This window comes from Polyodon spathula, chromosome 3 (genome assembly GCF_017654505.1).
Source record: "Polyodon spathula isolate WHYD16114869_AA chromosome 3, ASM1765450v1, whole genome shotgun sequence".
Classification (NCBI taxonomy): Eukaryota; Metazoa; Chordata; class Actinopteri; order Acipenseriformes; family Polyodontidae; genus Polyodon; species Polyodon spathula.
The window spans coordinates 32,354,989-32,373,945 of NC_054536.1; the positions used below are offsets into that span (position 1 = coordinate 32,354,989).

Sequence of the window (18,957 nt, forward strand, 5' to 3'; positions counted from 1 at the left end):
TATAAACATCATAGCAAAAACATTATTATACGGCAAGACACCTCAGGGAAATGTGCCAATACCAAAATGTAGAAAGCTTAATTTCATTAAGCAGCGCTGCCCACCTGGACATCATATGATTAGGAAATTAGAAGTGAGAGTACAACAGTGTGAAGTTTTAGACATCCTGTGGAAACTAGAAGAGAAATCAAACAGCTTCACAAAATGCACAGACAAAATGTCTGAAAGAAACCAATATTATGGTAGTAACAGCGGTGCACTGCCTGATGTTGCATCTGCAATGGTGCTGGGTGATGCTGTTGAAGTTCAAAGTGTATGTTGGCACCAGTAGCTGATGTCGTTGCTGTTGTTGTTTATCTGCAGTGGATGGCAACTGGAATGAGTGGTCAAGCTGGAGCACGTGTTCAGCCTCCTGCTCTAACGGGACCCAGCAGCGAATCCGTGAGTGCAATGGGCCATCATACGGTGGGTCTGAGTGCCACGGCAACTGGGTGGAGACCAGAGACTGCTTCCTTAAACAGTGCCCAGGTAGGAAATATGACAGACTTTGGCTTTCTCTTTATGTATGAAAATCACAGCATAGTGTAATAAAATCAATATAAAGCATAGGTAAGCATAAGCATAAACTTATTTCCAGTAGAAGTCCAGTATTTAATCATCCTAGGACAATATCTATTGAAAGGGTATATATGGTGCAGGCTGGGGTCGTGCATAAGTTTAATCTTGTTTGTGTTTGTTTTTAGTGGATGGGAAGTGGCAGTTGTGGGGTTTGTGGAACAGCTGTACAAAGACATGTGACGGCGGCACGCAGCAACGAGAGAGGATCTGCCTCGGACCTTTCTTTGGTGGGGAGCAGTGCCCAGGACCCCGGGAAGAGTTCCGTCTCTGCAATGAGAAGAAGTGCCCAGGTTAGTGATGGGATATGGTACAGGGCATGGGGAGAAATAAGCAGCTCACAACCACATTCAGAGCTCCTGACAAGCTATGCAGGAATAGACATAGCTATCACTTGAATAGGATAACATCAAGGAAAAAAAAAAGTGTAGTCTGAAGCACTTGCACCATTCTTTAACAAAGGTTCTGTCACACGTGCAGGGGTTGGAACAAAGAGTGTCTTTATACGCAGACAATCTTTTACTTTATATTTCTGATCACAGTACCTCTCTAACTTTAATTATGGATACTCTGCCAAGGTTTGGTAATATCTTTGGCTACAAGATTCACCTTCAGAAAAGTGAATTCTTCCCAATTATTCAGCTTTCACTTGACACATTCTCCTTCAGATTGGTTACCTATAGTTTTACATATTTAGGGATCTGCATTACACGTACTGATAAAGACTTCTTTAAATATAATTTTACTCCTTTGCTTGAACGTGTTAAGCAGGACCTTTTCTGTTGGACAGTGTTACCGCTGTCCTTGGTTGGCTGCATAAATTCTGTAAAGATGAATATATTACTTAAATTCTTATATTTATTTCAGTGTATCCCTATTTTTATTCCAAATTCTTTCTTTAGAACACTCGATCAGATTATATCAGTATTCATTTGGAACAGAAAAGTACCAGGAATCCGAAAAATATTTCTTCAGAATCCAAAACGTTTGGGAGGCCTTGCTATACCCAATTTTGAGGTTTACTAGTGGTCAGCCAATATTCATAAATTTGCCTACTGGGTTCGAACCCACTTAGAGAATGATGCTCCTACGTGGGCACTCATAGAAAGAGATGCCTGTCTACCTCTTTCCCCTTTTTCGTTACTGTGTTCCCACTCTCAATGTCAATCTCTTGTCATAGTTCAAACCCCCTTGTTCAACAGTTAATTTAGAAATCATTTTGTTCTGCAACATGTCTCAATATTTATGCCCATACATTCAAATTATATGTCTGACTCTGCATTTTGTTTTTCGCATAAAAACGGCATAACAATGTTTAAAGATCTTTATGTTGACTGTTCATTTGTTTCCTTTGAACACATTTCCAAGAAATACAATTTACCAGTCACATTTATTCAGATATTTACAAGCCCACAGATTTACAATACCATCTCCTCTTTGCATTGCCCGTCACTATCTCCTATAAAAACATTATGGGAACAGGACCTAAATTTAGAACTTTCTGAGGTTGTTTGGGACTGTATCCTCTACAGAGTATACTCCTCTTCTGTTTGTACAAGACATGGACTGCTGCAGTTTAAAGTTTTACATAACATTCATTTAGGCAAAGTGAAATTGGTGAAAATATATCCTGAACAAGACCCAATATGCAACAGATGTAAGCAAGCTCCTGCAAATCTTTTTCATGTGTACTGGTGATCTCCTGATTTGGCTTCATTTTGGACTTCTGTCTTTGAAACATTTTCCCAGATTAGTCAAATGCCCATCGAACCTAACCCAATTTCAGCCCCCTTTGGAGTGATGCCAGAGGATGTAAATGTATAACAACCTCTGACAGTCGCTCTGACCTTTGCCTCCCTGTTGTGTCCTGTTTAACTGGAAGATAGCTGCTCCACCATCCCACATGCAATGGATAAAACAGGTCATGGATTTCCTTAAGCTGGAGAAAATTAAATAAACATGCGTGGATCTACTCAAAAGCATTATATAGTGCGGCAGCCCTTCATTTTTTTTCCTCTCTTGACTCCACCATTGAATTATTATTTCTATTCTCGGTTTCTGTCTTTTTCTCCATTCCACTTTCCTTTGTTTGGTCTTACTATTGCTGAGCTTATGTATTCCGTATGTCTCTTCTTACTCTGAAAATGATAAAGTATTAAAAAACTAAAACAAAGGTCCTGTCAACAGTTGCATCCAGGTTCTTGTTCCAATTCTATACTACTGTAAAACAGTAGTTCATTACCTGGAAAAAGTCTGATGTAGAATTCTAAATCTCAAAAAAACAAAGCCTTGTGGGAGTTGTAGTCATGTAGGTTTATGGGAGTAAGGGCCCTGCCAACTAGTGACAGGTGTTTTGCTATGTGTGTGTTCCAGAACCTCATGAGATCTGTGAGGAGGAGAATTATGCCAAAGTGGTGTGGAAGAAGACTCCGTCTGGAGAGGCTGCTGCAGAGCGCTGCCCCCCCAACGCCTCGGGTAAGGAAACACTCCCTCCTGATCACAGCGCAATAGTAGCTTTTACTTTTGTAATATGTGTGTGGGTCTTCCAAAAAGTGCTTTTATTTTTCATATTTCAATAGCCAGCTTGTGATAATATCAGTTTTGCCAATCTTTCAGTTCTGAGCCCCACATCAGCAGTTATGTTTATTCTGTTAAACAAAAACACTCATTCCATACCCTCACCACTCTCTGCATAAAGAAGTGTCTCCTACCCCTTAAAATTTGAGTGGTCTTGCAAAACATCTTGAAACAACCTAATCTGATCAGTATAAATCTCCCTGAAACAAATCTAAAAAATGTTATAGTACAAAATAAAAATAACCTCAGCTGTCTGCTATATAAATAGGGCTTCTGATTTTCAGTGTTTTACTCTGACTTTTCTACTCTAGAGTTCAATTGATACCTGTTAAGCCATTTATTTAATTTATTTAAAAATGAAATTGTCTTAAATTTTCCCAGCCTTAATTTTTGATTTACAAGCAGGACATACAAACGAGATTGCAACATGTTAATAAGACCCAACGTGTAACAGATGCAATCTTTATAAAAGCTATAATAAAAAATAAAGTATTTTATGCTGGACACACTGTATTACAATCGTCCTGCATGACTGTATTTACATTAATAAAGAGGAGTTGCTTCTGCTTTGAAATAAAAAAGTAAGACTTACGACTTAAAAGCCCATTTACTTAAAGTAAATCAATTTGACTATGAACACATTTCTCAGTTGTGATTAAGATACATGAAAGGCTTATATCAATTGAATTTTTAAAGGAGTAGAAAAGTCGGGTGAAAAACACAGAAAATCAGAAGCCCTATATATAAATAAACCCACATATCCAGCAGGTTATGAAATCATAGCTGATACCCTGGCATTTGGATGCAAGCTCAGTTATTACCTGGCTGTTGGTTTGGCTTTCTTTAATTATAGTACAACCCTGTGTGATAGCTTTCATGACAAGGTGCATCAGTGTTGTTGTTGTTGTTTCACTTGTAGTCCGATATTGTTTGTTTATTTAAAATAATTAATAAAACAATGGTATCCTATCGCTAGCCCTCAAGATCCATACTGATTTTCTAAGCAGGTCCTACATTAGTTAATTAAACTGGCTAAGGGTCTTAAAGACTTAATCGGAAATACAGTCCTAGAATACAGATGACAGTAATGTGAGAGTGGTGGGAGGGTAATTGTGTAATGGTCCGCCCTGCTTTGATCCAGGGCTGATCCTGCGGAAGTGCACTCTGGATGAGGAAGGGGTTGCTTACTGGGAGCCACCTACCTACATGAAGTGTGTGTCCAATGACTACAAGAACATACAGATTTCGGTGAGACAGTTTTAAGTGATGATTTAGCGTTAGATTGACATTTAATTCATGAAATAGACCTGCGATTACAAAAGGTGATGTATTTGTAGCACGGAAAGTACTGAGTATATATATATATATATATATATATATATATATATATATATATATATATATATATATATATATATATAACACACACACACACACACAGAAGTATCCAGATATTTCCAGGTATTTTCATTCTTCTCGGCCACAGTATTAGGCCTTATATTTGAATCTGAGAGCTTGGTGTCTCTCTCTGATTGGGGCCGGCACCCTGATTGTATTGACTCTCTCTTTCTCTCTCTTCCTCTCCACCCTCAGACTAGGGAACACCTATCAAAAGCACAGAGAGGGCTGATTGGGGATGGGGTGTCGGACATCATTAGAAATCTGATGGAGCTCTCCCAGGATGGCACAAGCTACAGTGGAGACCTTCTGGCCATCATGGATGTCCTCAAAAACATGACTGAGATCTTCCGGAGGGCGTACTACAGCCCCAAAGCTGTGGATCTGCAGGTCCGTGTGGTTCTATGAGTCTGTGTGTGTGTGTTTCTGTCATTTGTGATGCAAAAAGTAGACGTCAGAAACATAAGAACAAAAGAAGAGTTATGCCAATGACTTCCCAGTTTCACGTTGCTGATCGATCTCACATCTTTGTTTAATCGATTCAGCAGCTACAATGTGGAATGGTAATGCATTCTATCTTAGCAAAAATGATACACTTCCCCGTCATACTCAGTATCCAGTCTTCACAACTCCAAAAGTTTACTCTGATCCTGATCACTATGCAGTTGTAGAAATAGTAACTTCAATACTTTTTTGTAATGCAGGGACCAAAATCGTACACAGTATTCTGATGTGTAGTCTCACCAGTGCAATATACAGCCAGGTCATAATCTCCTTTACTTATTTAGCAAAGCCTTCTGTTAACCTTTTGAATTGCCACTGCCGGGCTGCTGACAGCTACCCACATGCGCTTGCAGGATGACCTCCAATACACTTGGGCAAAGTTATGTGAAGAAATTCACAAGAGTCACATAACACTTAAAGACTATTCTTTAAACCATGACTGATTCCTTAACTGCACCCACTTGTCAGCCTGAGTTTATCAGAGGTCTGTGTTGTAACAGTTGTGTGGTCCAATGGTTAAAGAAACAGGCTTATAACCAGGAGGTCCCCGGTTCAAATCCCTCCTCACTCACCGACTCATTGTGTGACCCTGAGCAAGTCACTTAACCTCCTTGTGCTCTGTCTTTCAGGTGAGATGTTGTTGTCAGTGACTAATGCATAGTTCATACACCCTAGTCTCTGTCAGTCTCCTTGGATAAAGGTGTCTGCTAAATAAAGTAGTAATGTTAATAATAATAATAATAACCCTGCTTTTTTTCATTCCATCACAGAACTTTGTTCAGATTGTCTCAAACTTGTTATCAGAAGAGAACCGGGAGCGATGGGATGAGGCACAGCTAGTAAGTGGCTTGACCAGATTATTAAACCTACAGTTTCTATCTATAAGAAACTAAGAATGACCATGCATTACACCGTAGTAAACTTTACAGGCATAGAAGAGGAAACCTCTAGCAGTGGAGACAGCTAAATGACTATTTCTTTGGTCTGCCTGGATGACCCTCAACGCAGGACAGTAGATATTGCAGAAGGTGCTGCAGTGCCTGTTCCTAGAGTATATACCCATCATAACTGGGGATTGTCATGGGAATGACAATCCATACATATTTCAAACATGAGCATCCTGCCGGAGATCACATTAAAAAGGATTGCAGCTAAATGAAAACAAGTAGACAATGGACTACTTATAAAGCTGTGTAATGATGTTATAGTTGATTCAATTGTATGGAGCCAGACAGAACAATCTAGTATTTAGTTTGATTTTCAGTGTGTTATGATTTCTTTTCCAGAAGGGTCCTAATACCAAGGAGCTGTTCCGTCTAGTTGAGGACTTCATTGACGTCATTGGGTTCCGTATGAAGGACTTCAGAGATTCCTACCAGGTCACTGAAAACCTTGGTAAGACCAGAGAAGGGCGTTGATGGTCTGACTGTTCCATACTAGGATCCAGCAGTAGATTCTTATAATGCCACCCTTATAGACTTTCTCTATTGAAGAACCCATTCCACTGAATTTAGAAGTTATCCCTGATTTGTAAACACCAGCTGGTGTTAAAGCAATTGTAGTTTTATCACACATGGTATCTGGTACTACACTAAGTTAAATAAACCTCTGTTCACATAGATGTGACTTCTACAAGTACTTGATGACTTGTTTGATAATTAGTAAGAAGAGGGGGTATTTGTGAATTGGGATGGACCAATGCTCCATCCCTGATCTAAATATGAATACAGACAGGGGTCTGGACATGCATAGTACAGTGCTGGTCATCATTTCATAGCAATATTTCCCCCCAAAAAAACAACAATGGCTAGGAACATAATACAGTTAACATGTATAACCTTTTCTCTATACAAAGTGTAGCCTACATGCTAAATAAAAGTCTGCGAAAGTTTCAGTGCATTAACTTGTTAGGTTTTTAAATAATGTTAGTTTTGATTAATAAAACATAGTTTGATATTTCAAACCCTGTATAGACATATTGGATTCAATATTAGCATTCTCAAACGGTTTTGCGAATATTTAGAGGTCTTTAAATAAACCATGAGGCTAATATTTGCAGATAGGACCAAGAGTATCAAATGCTTCATGATTGCAATTCATAACACTTTACACAAAGAGTCTCTAATTACACTGCAGTGTTATATGTGGTTACAAAGTAATTACATTCTAATGGCATGTGTGGTTGCATAGTAATCACATTGTAAATATAGGCACATGCCAAAATACCATGTCACTGTAAAACACAAAACAACCAAACACGTTATTGCATTATGTGTAAGTACTGTGTTACTAATGTGTAATTACAGTATAACAAAGAAGACTATGCAAAACATTACCTTATAACCTAATGCTACTCTACAGGAGATGAATTTGCATATGTGCTTCAGTCAGCAGACCTGCAAATGCACCCTTCACTTGAAAACTTATGATAAATGGAAGGCACTGTTTTGTTTGGGCGGTCTGTACTGTGCCATCTTTCAAGCTGTGATATTGTCTACTTAATGTATATTCACAGAGGTGTTGACCCCTGGGTTGCGGCAATGTTCCAAATACAAGATTCTGATCTGTCTAAATCCATGGCTTTTTCTCAAGCTTCAGTTTCACTACAGAAATGGTCTCTGTGGCAGGACCTTATCCCTGATAAGTCCTTTGGAACAAGAGACCCAGGTTAGAGGGCATTGTCATATAGGACAGGACATGGATGTATTTGTGATGCTGCAACTAAGTGGACTTATCCAGAGAGAGAGAGAGAGAGAGAGAGAGAGAGAGAGAGAGAGAGAGAGAGAGAGAGAGAGAGAGAGAGAGAGAGAGAGAGAGTTGGAGTTAAAAGTATACAACTTCAGTGTGTTTCTTCCTGGAATGTAAAGATCTTAAATAATAAAATGAGGAAGAAATTATCCTATCTAACCTCTAAAGAACTTGTTATTGGTTGAGTTGCTTGGCAACAATATGCCTGTTTGGGAGCATTTTGAAGACATAATTAACCCTAGGTCCTGGGAGAAAAGACCCTCTCAGGCAAGCAGATAAGCAATTGTGTGAGATGAAGAGCCGATTCAAACAATAAAATAAAACACATCCTGCATGTTCATGATGGTTTTCTTCCAAGGCAGCACTTATAATTTTAGTGATTCATTTGTAAGAGTGGATTTTAAGCTTTATTTGGCTGTTTGCACTTACAGGATCTCATAACCAAGGCTGGGATTTTGTCATGGAAATTTGTATTAAAAATCACAGAGCAGTCACGGTACATTTGTTCAGAATCACAGAGGAAGGGGAAAATGGTGTGTGAAGTCACATGGATGGAAATTCAATGATTTTTTTTTTTTTTTTCAATACAATACACCTACATAAAAATAAAATGAGTCTGTCTATATAAGCAGGAAATAAGGAAAATTAATCTAAATACTGATTTATTATGGTTTTCACAAGTGATTGCCAGGAATGTAATTTGTTCTTTTGTATAAGGCTACTCCTGTAGTTTCAAACACTGTCTAACATAGTAGGGTTTGCAAACACTTCTCCCAGCCCTGGACTGAATCCCAGAAGACAGACATTATTTAGTAACTCTTAATGGAGGTTCAGGCTAATTGTCCTGATGTTGGGATACCAAGGTGGTTGCTTCTGGTTGCTATGGTAACAAAAAGTAATTTGTTATTGTTTCCCTCACTTTTTCCCTCTCCTCCCCCACTTTCTCTCTTCCTGCCCACTTCTTCTCCTTAACCATTCTCCCCTTGTTCTCTCTCCTTTCTCCCTACCACTTTTTACCCTTCCTCACTCCTTTATCTACATTCCCTCTATTTCTCTCTTACCCCCTTTCTTTCCCTATCCTCCTTTCTCTCCCTCAGTCCTGAGTATCCACAAGAGTCCGGCTAACAGTGCCACAGACATCAGCTTCCCAAAGAAGGTCTGGAGGGGGATGGTGGACTGGGCAAGGAATTCAGAGGATAAGGTCACCATCTCCAAAAGCAGCCTCTCCACAGGAGTGCCGGGTATGTCAAATGCATGCATGCACACACATACATGCACGCACACACGCACACACAGGTGTTTATACAGGGTGTGTAAACACATTTGGTGACCATTGCAAGGGAATGTAAATGCCATATAAATATGATTCTCATATAGGTAAAATGTATGCCGGTACAATGAAAAAAACAGAATTCAGACAAAAGATCTAATGGAAAGTACAGAACTTCAGTGCCATTGACATAATAAAGAAGTGACTGAGGTTTAGTATAGGGTTGGGATAATTTCCGATAGCTTAGTAATGTCGTATCGAACTGAAGTCACAATAAAAAAAATGCATTATAAAAATAATTAATGTTATAGGAAATGTACAATATTGCATTCATTATGACGATTTTTAATGACAGCTGAATTTTGTATGTTATTTTCCCTGTTTAATTATTCCAAGTATTCCATCTGTTCTAGTCATATTTAATTAGTGTGTCTTGCAGTGTATTAGAGCAGCCGCCACTTTCGCCCTAACGATGACCCAGTGGTTGTAAGGCTTTTGTGAGATGTTGTTGAGAAAAAGCATTTTGGTATTATATATCTATTTTGGTATTAAATATATATATATACTATATTATATATATATAATCTATATATAATATATATATATATATATATATATATATATATATATAGGTATTCTTGGAGGAAGGTTACCATGGAGGCACACCATGTGTTATAAAATATGTCACACTAAACAATTGTGGACTATTTTAGAAAATAGCAGATAGGCTATGTCTTTATTTTTTTTTTGCATCCACACGTACATTGTAAACTATTCTATGTAAATTTTAAATTGATTTTTTTAAAATGTCTTTATTGTGTGCAGTACATGTAAGCTACTATATGGTATCATAGCTTGTTAATGCAGCGACATTAACTATTTTGTTGTTTTGTGTACTTAAGTAGTTGGAAGAAAAAAGTACGCTAAAATCCTTTAGTTTCAGCTTAAAATAATCTTTTATTATTTCCGAAATTTACAGTAATTTGTAATCTGTACAGAGAAGGCATGATTTATTTTGTGTGTTACCATTATTATTTACAGTAGCCTATAGGCTAAAGTAAAACAATGCTCTGGGTATTCATTTGCTTTTACTATTTGTATACTGTGTACTCTACAGTCATTCTTAATGTCATGTGTACAAAGAACACAACACAGAAATGGTTTTTTAGCAAAAATGGAAACACATTTAAAATAAATTGAGCAGTATAAATGTGCATGTGTTTTTTGTGTGTGTGTGTTTTTAATATATATTTTAAACCGGACGCTTAATTATTCCAGGTAACCTGTCCTTGGGTTAGTGAAGGACTACTGTATTTTTTTATTTGTATAACCAGTGGAATCTAAATGATCAAACACTTTGTTTTCAATTTTATATCCTGCAACTATCATTTCAGGGATTTTCAATATTGTCCCAACCCTACCTTAATGTAACTCAAATCAGTCAGCAACCTAAAACAGTAGCACGTTATAATAAGGTCCAATAGTAAACACTTTGTTAGCCCTTTATAGATGATGAATACATAATATATACACTATGAACAAACAGGGTGTAAGTATTTAGAAAGCACTTATTAGTGTCATTGTTAATGCTTTATAAGGTCTGCTTATAAACTATTTATTAGCGAGTAATAGATGCTACATAAATGTGAAAGAGCAAACTATAAATATCTATAAAGCCATTTATAAATGAGGGTTAACAAAATGTTTATTAGTAAACCTTATAAAGCATTAATAATTACATGTATAATGTGCTTGAATAATCTCAGCTCCCTACACTGATATGTCCTTAATAACCTCATTTATAAATGGCTTTGTCATGAAATTTGTTAAGGAAACAGCTTAGATTAGTTAAAGGTCAACAAGAACCGATTTAGTGCAAACATTCTTGTGCTGGAATGAGTTCCTGAAGTCTTGTCAAGGCAATGATACTCTTCATCAACTCGCTTTATTGGGGGCTGTGGCTGAGCATGGTTCCAGATCTTTTTTGTTGCCCTTTCACCAGCATGATTTTAGAGTACCACCATAGCGGGATTTTGTTAACAGCAAACAAGACAAATTAGCACTGGGATCCAATGTTCTGCAAGCCTGCTTGGTGTTTCCATTGTGCTGCTTACAATGTTATTTTGTTTTTCACAGCACAGTTTTTTTTTTTTTTTTTTTTTTTTTATTCCTTCAACATCAGTCAAGGATTGTGGCTAAAGATGCTACTTGAGACTTGTGCTAAAGAGAAATTACCTTAAACCTACATTTCAGCTCACCCCTGGAGCACACAATGCTTCCTTTGTTTTTTACTCTTTGATTGTGCACTACTTTGGTTAATTTACTTTTAGGCTTTCTGCTGTATAACGGCCTCCACAGATTCACTGTAATTAATTATAGGTCACTGGCTGCCTTCACATCTAACTAATTATTATTATTATTATTATTATTATTATTATTATTATTATTATTATTATTATTATTATTTATTATATTTCTTTTCAGATGAGGATGACTCCTCTGTTTTCATGATTGGAACTGTTCTGTACAGAAACCTGGGAAGTGTTCTTTACCTGCAAAGGTAACATTATTAATTTTCTATTCCACTTGTTCCACTCCATGCTAATTATCTCCTCAGGGGTGTTAAATGTTGGAGTTTAAAACTGTTACATGAAGCTATACAAAAATATTCTAATACAATATTCCAAGGTTCCTTGGTTGGTATTTTATGTGGTACCATTAAGAGCCCTTGCCAATGGTTCTCTGCAATAAACCCCAGTATGTTCTCTGAGTATTTCAAAGGGTTATGTGGCAGACATTTCAAATTTTAGATGACTCTTTATAAGGGGTGTCATTATACAGCTGTGGTGGTGGGTTTTGTGGCGTAGATACAATTCCACTGAGAACTGAGCTGTGTCAGAACTCAGTTCACACACAGCCAATGCTTCCTGGACATGTTAGTTTAATTGCTGGATATGAATGGATTTGATCTAGAAGTACGGTAGGCTTCATAATTATCTCATTTTGCTAATCCACTGATTCCTGTGAAGTGGAAAGTCAGAACAGTATTTTGAGGCCTCAGTGTGACAGACAGAGCTAGAAGTGGAGCATTAACAGTGTACACGTCACTCACTGGCTGCCAGAGTTGCAAACCACTGGACCAACAGAGGCAGCACAACAGAGCGCTTAGGTGCTGAATTGCTGTCATGGGGGGGGGGTGTTACATGTCAGTCATGCTTTTAGGATATTTTTTTTCAAAAACACCTAGGAGGAATGCACCTGTGTTTACTGGTTGTGTAGCATTAACAGTCTTGGTTACTACTGGTAAAACTTGTCACATTAATTAGACTGTAATTGCACTGTAAATACAGCAGTGCAACCAATATTGTTACTGTTCCTTACATGTACTTACATGTTTGTGCCTTTGTATTTAGATTTGTTAATGATGTTGTTCTGCCTCCTACCCCAGGTACACTTTGAAACTAAGATCTAACCTTTTTTTTTTTTTTAAATCATTTACACATTTCCTGGGAACAAGCAGAACACGAGTAGGGTGAAATTTAACATCACAGAGAATGTGTAATAACCATGCAGAGATGCAAAAGGGACATTATGGGAATAAAGCTTTAACAGATGAAAGCCCACCCTGTGTTTTATGTAAATTGTTTACATTTTTCATCTGTATTCCTATCTCGCAGGAACAATACTGTGCTGAACTCCAGGGTGATTTCAGTCATAATAAAGCCGACTCCTAATGCTCTGTCCACTCCACTGGAGATTGAGTTTTCCCATCTCTATAATGTAAGTACCGCCTTTTAACAAAGCAGCAGCACATATGCCTTTGTTTAAAGTGTTTGTGTGAACTTTGCACTGATTCCCTTATTGTGTAGATTAACTATTATAAACTCTAGAATGGGCACAGTAATGAAAGTTCATGTTTAACACTACAGAGACATGGCCTATGTCTTTATAAGGTAGGTTTTGTCAGGGTTTTTTTTAACCTTGCAGGGACTTTTTGACTCAGAAAGCACTATAAATGAGCGCACACATACAAGCTCACACATACACTGCCAGTCACTCAAGCTGAAGATGTGTAAAGGATGTTTACAATGAATATAAGTGATTTTCAATGCTAGAACTCTCTTAGTTTCTTCAATTTCTTCAGTGTCCTACCGGTATATATTTTATTCAAAACAGAACACATTCCCCAGATTCATAGAGACAAGTACAAGAGTTTAAAAAACCAACAACAACCATAATTTAGTTTTTAATCAGTAACTGATTTGTTTAAGAACTTTTAATGGTGTCTAAGATTTATAATTGTAAACACAGTAAATTAAACATATTATATTGGTTTTATTAACATAAACATACTCTGCATAGCACATCTACTGACCTGTATGCAATATATTTTCTCACAAATGTTAGTTTGATAAGAAAATGGCTTGTTTTATAACTTAAATGCATCAGTTATTTCCCAGACTTCTGCAATTCATTCAACCCTTTGCTTTTAATTTATCTCTGAATAGGGCACCACGAATCAGACCTGCATCTCCTGGGACGAGACAGACAAGTGAGTAGAACATGCTGTTATTCAGGTGGCTTTGCTCTGTGGTTTCAATAATTTGGAACTTGTTGCAGCTGGGGAACTCATATGTTGTCTCCATTACAAGGAGCTTCTGCAAGTGTCAACAGGACTCATAGTTCTTTGCTGCTTATCCTTGTTGGCATGTTTTATGATTACATTGATATTGTTGATAAGAATCTTTCAAAGAAGTAAGACACCTCACATGTATGCTCTTAAGCCAAAAAAATTAAATGTGGCTGAAAAAATTAAACTGAAATCATTAGGTAGTATGTTGAATCAATATGTAACATCAGAAGTCTGCTATTAGCAAATGCAGGGTTCATTGCTCTAATATACATATTAATAGAAACCTACAAAGCATATTTTTTGATGTGAGTCATAATTTTAGACTAACATTTTATTGAAAAATTAATTGTTATTACTTTATAGGTAAACAAAAAAAAATCAGCAGTTTTCATGTGCTCTTTAAACAAAATGCAGGTGGTACATTTGCATATAGATAGATATGTGTTGTTATTGGCTGGACCCAGACAGTAATCCCGTTCAGCCTCTTGGATTAAAGTGTGGCAAAAAAAAAAAAAAAAGGAGGAAATCTGCTCTAATAACACATTTTATAAAAAAAGAGCTAAACTAAATTAACATTTATTTTGGATGGGCATGAATGACTAATGAGTTAATATTTCATGGATAAATTGAAAACTAAAATTATTTGGCTTTGCCGATGTGCATTGCTTGTCCAAGGGTATTCATCGTGAGTAATTGGCCAGCCACATAGCAGCTCCTTGAACTGCAACGTGTTGAATTGTAGCCAGCATGTGCTGTGGTGTCCACCTACAACTTCAGAAACACTGGAGATCAAAATTACAGCTCTGCCCTGTGAGCTTGTACCTGAGTCAGTTAGTGCGGGGGTGCCTATGCTTGCTGGGTGATATGTTTCACCTCTGCAATTAAACTGAGAATTACTTATAGTATAGTAATCCCACAGTATTTGACTTATATCAAAATATCATTCATTGTTAAGGACAGTAGATCTATACTGTAAACTATATTAAAAGCCTGCAACAAGATGTAATACCATGGTGGGAGATAATTGACAAGGTATTAAGAGGAATGCTAAGATGTAGATCCGAGGAAGAATACCAGCCAAGCAGCAGTGTCTATACAGCAGTTGTTATCGGTTGTTTTGGTCACTGGGGGCAAATGCAGTTTGTGTATTTCACACAAGGTTGAGGGCATGATAATATTTCTTTCTTAACAATTATTCCAAAATGTGACATTACATTACATATTTATCAGATTGGTACAAAAGCCAGCATCAGTCAGCACAGAGCAGTACATTGCAATGGCTTTTGTTCCCATGTTACTACATCAGTGTTCTAGATTATGTCATTTAGTGTCTCTCTGGTCTCAGGGGCACAGTTCAGCCTATGGGGATATCTTTGAGAACCACTGATCTAGGGTTTAAATACACTCAATAGATGATTGTAACAACAGATCTAATAAACTATCAGGCTGCAGTTTCCTAGCTCAGAATGTAAAACAATAGAAGTGTTATCCCAAAGAAAAAAGGAAAATTGACTTCAGATTAGAGAATTAAGACTTGATTTGTTTTTCTCTTGACATAGATCTAGTTGTGTTGATTGCAAACAATGTCTTGTAAAGTTATTATAACTGATAGGAACCACCATGGCATTTTAGATTGGTATTTTTGCAGTTTTACCATACCTTGTTATTATTTACAGTGCTTACCTATGCTTTACCATGTTTTCACTATCCTTTGTTACACTTTGCTATGCTTTTACAGTAAACTTTTCTAATGGAATATCTGTAAAAGGGAGCAGTATAATAGGTAGTGTGGTTTATCAGAAATGTGGACGGTGTAATACTGAACTACATTTTTTGAGTATCCTCCAATATCCCAAAATGGTTTATGATATGTTTTGGTGCTTGGACATTACAAATACAGGCTCATTGTAAAATGGTGGATCATCGAGTGACATGATCAGATGCTGAAATAAAGACACATTGACACCTGGAGCGTTGAAATCGGTCAAGGAAATGTCAGAGTTCAAAATGAAACGCACATATGACAAAATGTACCTTGTGTTTTTAAGACGTAAAAGCCATAACGTTCATGCTAAGAAGCGATATGTCTTCCGTGGACACAGGCTCCATATTCAGCGGGCTGTAAACATAAAATACAGTGCATGATGGGATAATGTCATATTAAGCACCACAGTGCATTGCGCTGCTCGGAACTGTAACCAAACTATTTTAATTGTGTTTTTACGCATTAAGCCCGACTAAACATGAAATGGTACTTTAGTGTGGACACTTTGAGCTGGATTAATGAAAACTTTTTTGAGTACGGTTCTCGAGATCGATGTCGACAGGGCCTTTAATGTGGATTGAAGTGCGGTTCGGTTCTCTTGGAGTGCTATGTGAAACCCCTGAGAACCATGTAATCGCACCAGGATCACATCAATCCAAGTGAACTGATAGCACTTGAAATGGTAGTCTTATTCACTTGGAAGTGGACTTGGTAGGCTTGATACTTGCTCCTTTTCAACTTTTTGCAACATGAAACCAAACGTATTCCAGTTCCCTTGGAAATGAGCCACTCTAAACAGAAAAGCAAACTGTGCAAGTGACGTACTTCAGCAAACACCAAGGAAAGTGTCTCACCACTGTCACACATATACACAACACAGAGCTTGTCAAAGTACACACACACACAATACAATGACACATGCACACCAGGCAAGAATACCGTAACAATAGCACATCACAATAAAGTACTATGGGGCTGACTTATTGATTGACACAACTCAGGGTTATTTATTGAAATTACGCTAATACCAGTGTTTGAGATTTACTATTGCAGCATGTGAGTTCTTTAAGCATAATTGCAAAACTGTCACATGGCAAAGACAAGTCATAGGAAAAATATGCTGGTGTGAAACGAAAATAAATGTGTTTGTTTGCAAGTGGACCACGACTTGAATCACTTCCAAGTGAACTAGGTGTGCAAGTGTCCTTAGTGACTAAGTAACCCATTCCATACACCCATCACTCTATGTGTAAATAAGTGTCTCCTGCCCTCTGACCTGTCTACTTAATTTACAAATGTCCTCTGGTCCTAGTTTCTCTGCTGCAGTTAAAATATTGGTTAAAGTTAACTATGTCAATGCTTTTAGGATTTTAAATACTTCATTGTAAATACACATTTGACAAAACTGTGGTACTACAAGTTGACACTAGGCTCCCTGGTTGTATTAGGCTAATAGATAGAGAGTAATTTGCAACCAGTGCAGTGTACTGTAAAGTTAAAATGCTGCATTCCCAAAAATATCTCTCCAGTTTATAGACAACCAATTATTTTGATCCTGTCAGTTTAATAAAATCCTGTTTATCCAGTTAATGCCTTTGAAGTTGCAAACTGTCAAGTCAGAATGATCGTGATTTGTAAAACAAAATACATCAACATTATGAATGTCTGTATTTTAATCTATGAAAACAAACTTAAAAAAAAACCCAAAAACACACAAAATAACAGTATTTAAATAGCTCATGGGTTAAAACCTTGTGACTACCTGTCTTCACTCTGCCAGTCAGTTTTGATTAATTTAACAGGATCTGTTATTCATCATAAAAACCTTTTCTCTTTTAAATAAGCTCTCAAAGTTGAAAAGTACTCTAAATGTGCTGGAAATCAGTGCCAATTTAAACTGAATATGTAAGTGCAGACTGACAACTCTCCAACTAAACTTACTGTAGCACATGTACTGGTCTTTTTAAATATTCCCCGGGGTCTGTTTTAAGTATGTAAACAGTAGAAAATGTTCTTAATAACAGCACTCAAAGTTCAAGCTCTTTAACACAGTTTTTTTTTTTTTTCAGCAAGAAAAAAACAGTGGTTACCATACCAGAAATAAGCAACTCAGACATTTAATTAGTGGCCTCCAAGTCGTTTGTTTTAGGGTTGTATTTATTTTTCTCATGCCCTCTCAAGATTGAGCAAATTCATATGGAAAAAAAGGAAACTTAAATGCCACAATGATCACAGGAGTATTGAAATCACCCCAAGGCGATTTACGGAATCTTTAAAATACGCCATTCAAACGCGTAATGACTGGCCTTACTGTCAAGTCCAATGACTGGGAAAAGATGAGAGAGGCATTCCCAGCTGAGCTCTTTTAAAAGTCTTCTCTCAGTCAGAGATGAAGAGTGCAACAAACAAGAGGCATGTGGATGGGGTGAAGGTAGAGATATGCTCTGCTAAATGTTCCATTTAAATCCAGAGAGCCCGAAATTAGTGAATGATGCTGGGCTTATTACCCATGGGGTACTCACACTGTCATGTTCTCCTGCATTTGCAGTTTTGAATGTCATGCTTCAGGATCAAGTGATGTATGCATCTGTGCATTTTAAATAATAGAAGATTGGTAATGCATGAGATCTATATATATATATATATATATATATATATATATATATATATATATATATATATATATATATATATATATATATATATATATATTATATATAATGTATTGGGAAATTCGCTTTCAATAAGCCGGTCTTGTTTCCTGGAATGAACAGCAACAGAGGAGTTACATTTAATCAGAGGACTGCATGATAAAGCAATCCTCCGGATTGAGCTCCCACTTAACTTTGGGATGCCTCAGCGTATGAACGACCTCCTGTTTCAAACCATAAAATCAGTGTCTCATATGATGGCCCTCTCCTGTCTAAATGCAGTTTTTCATTTTATTAATAAAATCTAATTCATCTGAGGTTTAATGGCAGCTGACTTATTATTTTACATGATAAAGCTTGTATTTAGTTATCTCCGCATGTCTATCACTGTGCTGGAAAGGGACGGAGGTATTCTGTGTTTTTAGAAAAGTGTTACTGTGGTTTGTCATAATAAAAGCATTGTAATATGTATGGGACACCATGATAATATTACCATGCTTTTTACTTCAATAACACATATATTAAAATATGCACAAAGTAATGGAAGAATTGAACAGAGGGTTGCTATAGAAGGACCAGCTGCCCTGCAGGTCTACATCATACAGAGTGATGAATGTAATTAAATAAAGAATTATACTAGAGGGTGGCACATGTACTGAATGTGATCTTTGACCTCCATGTAATGTCCAGTTGCAGTTGCAACAGTTTGATATTAGAGCAAGGTTTTACAGACTGCTTTCCTGGTACAGATGCAATATATGAATTGAGTTCTGCTGTTGTCAATCTGTCTGTCTGG

General features: G+C 37.0%; 1 protein-coding gene across 3 annotated transcripts in view; it reads left to right on the plus strand.

The window, feature by feature from the left end:
- adgrb1a (adhesion G protein-coupled receptor B1a) overlaps positions 1-18,957 on the plus strand; it is a 106,932-nt gene that overhangs the window by 47,346 nt on the left and 40,629 nt on the right. For all 3 annotated transcript variants that reach the window (XM_041245059.1, XM_041245060.1, XM_041245061.1), the window contains 11 exons: positions 364-528; positions 744-908; positions 2,989-3,090; positions 4,334-4,440; positions 4,786-4,980; positions 5,865-5,933; positions 6,381-6,489; positions 8,940-9,083; positions 11,597-11,672; positions 12,790-12,892; positions 13,621-13,664. In XM_041245059.1, coding sequence (XP_041100993.1) covers positions 364-528; positions 744-908; positions 2,989-3,090; positions 4,334-4,440; positions 4,786-4,980; positions 5,865-5,933; positions 6,381-6,489; positions 8,940-9,083; positions 11,597-11,672; positions 12,790-12,892; positions 13,621-13,664 — 1,279 coding nt within the window. The remainder of the gene's footprint in view (positions 1-363; positions 529-743; positions 909-2,988; positions 3,091-4,333; positions 4,441-4,785; positions 4,981-5,864; positions 5,934-6,380; positions 6,490-8,939; positions 9,084-11,596; positions 11,673-12,789; positions 12,893-13,620; positions 13,665-18,957) is intronic.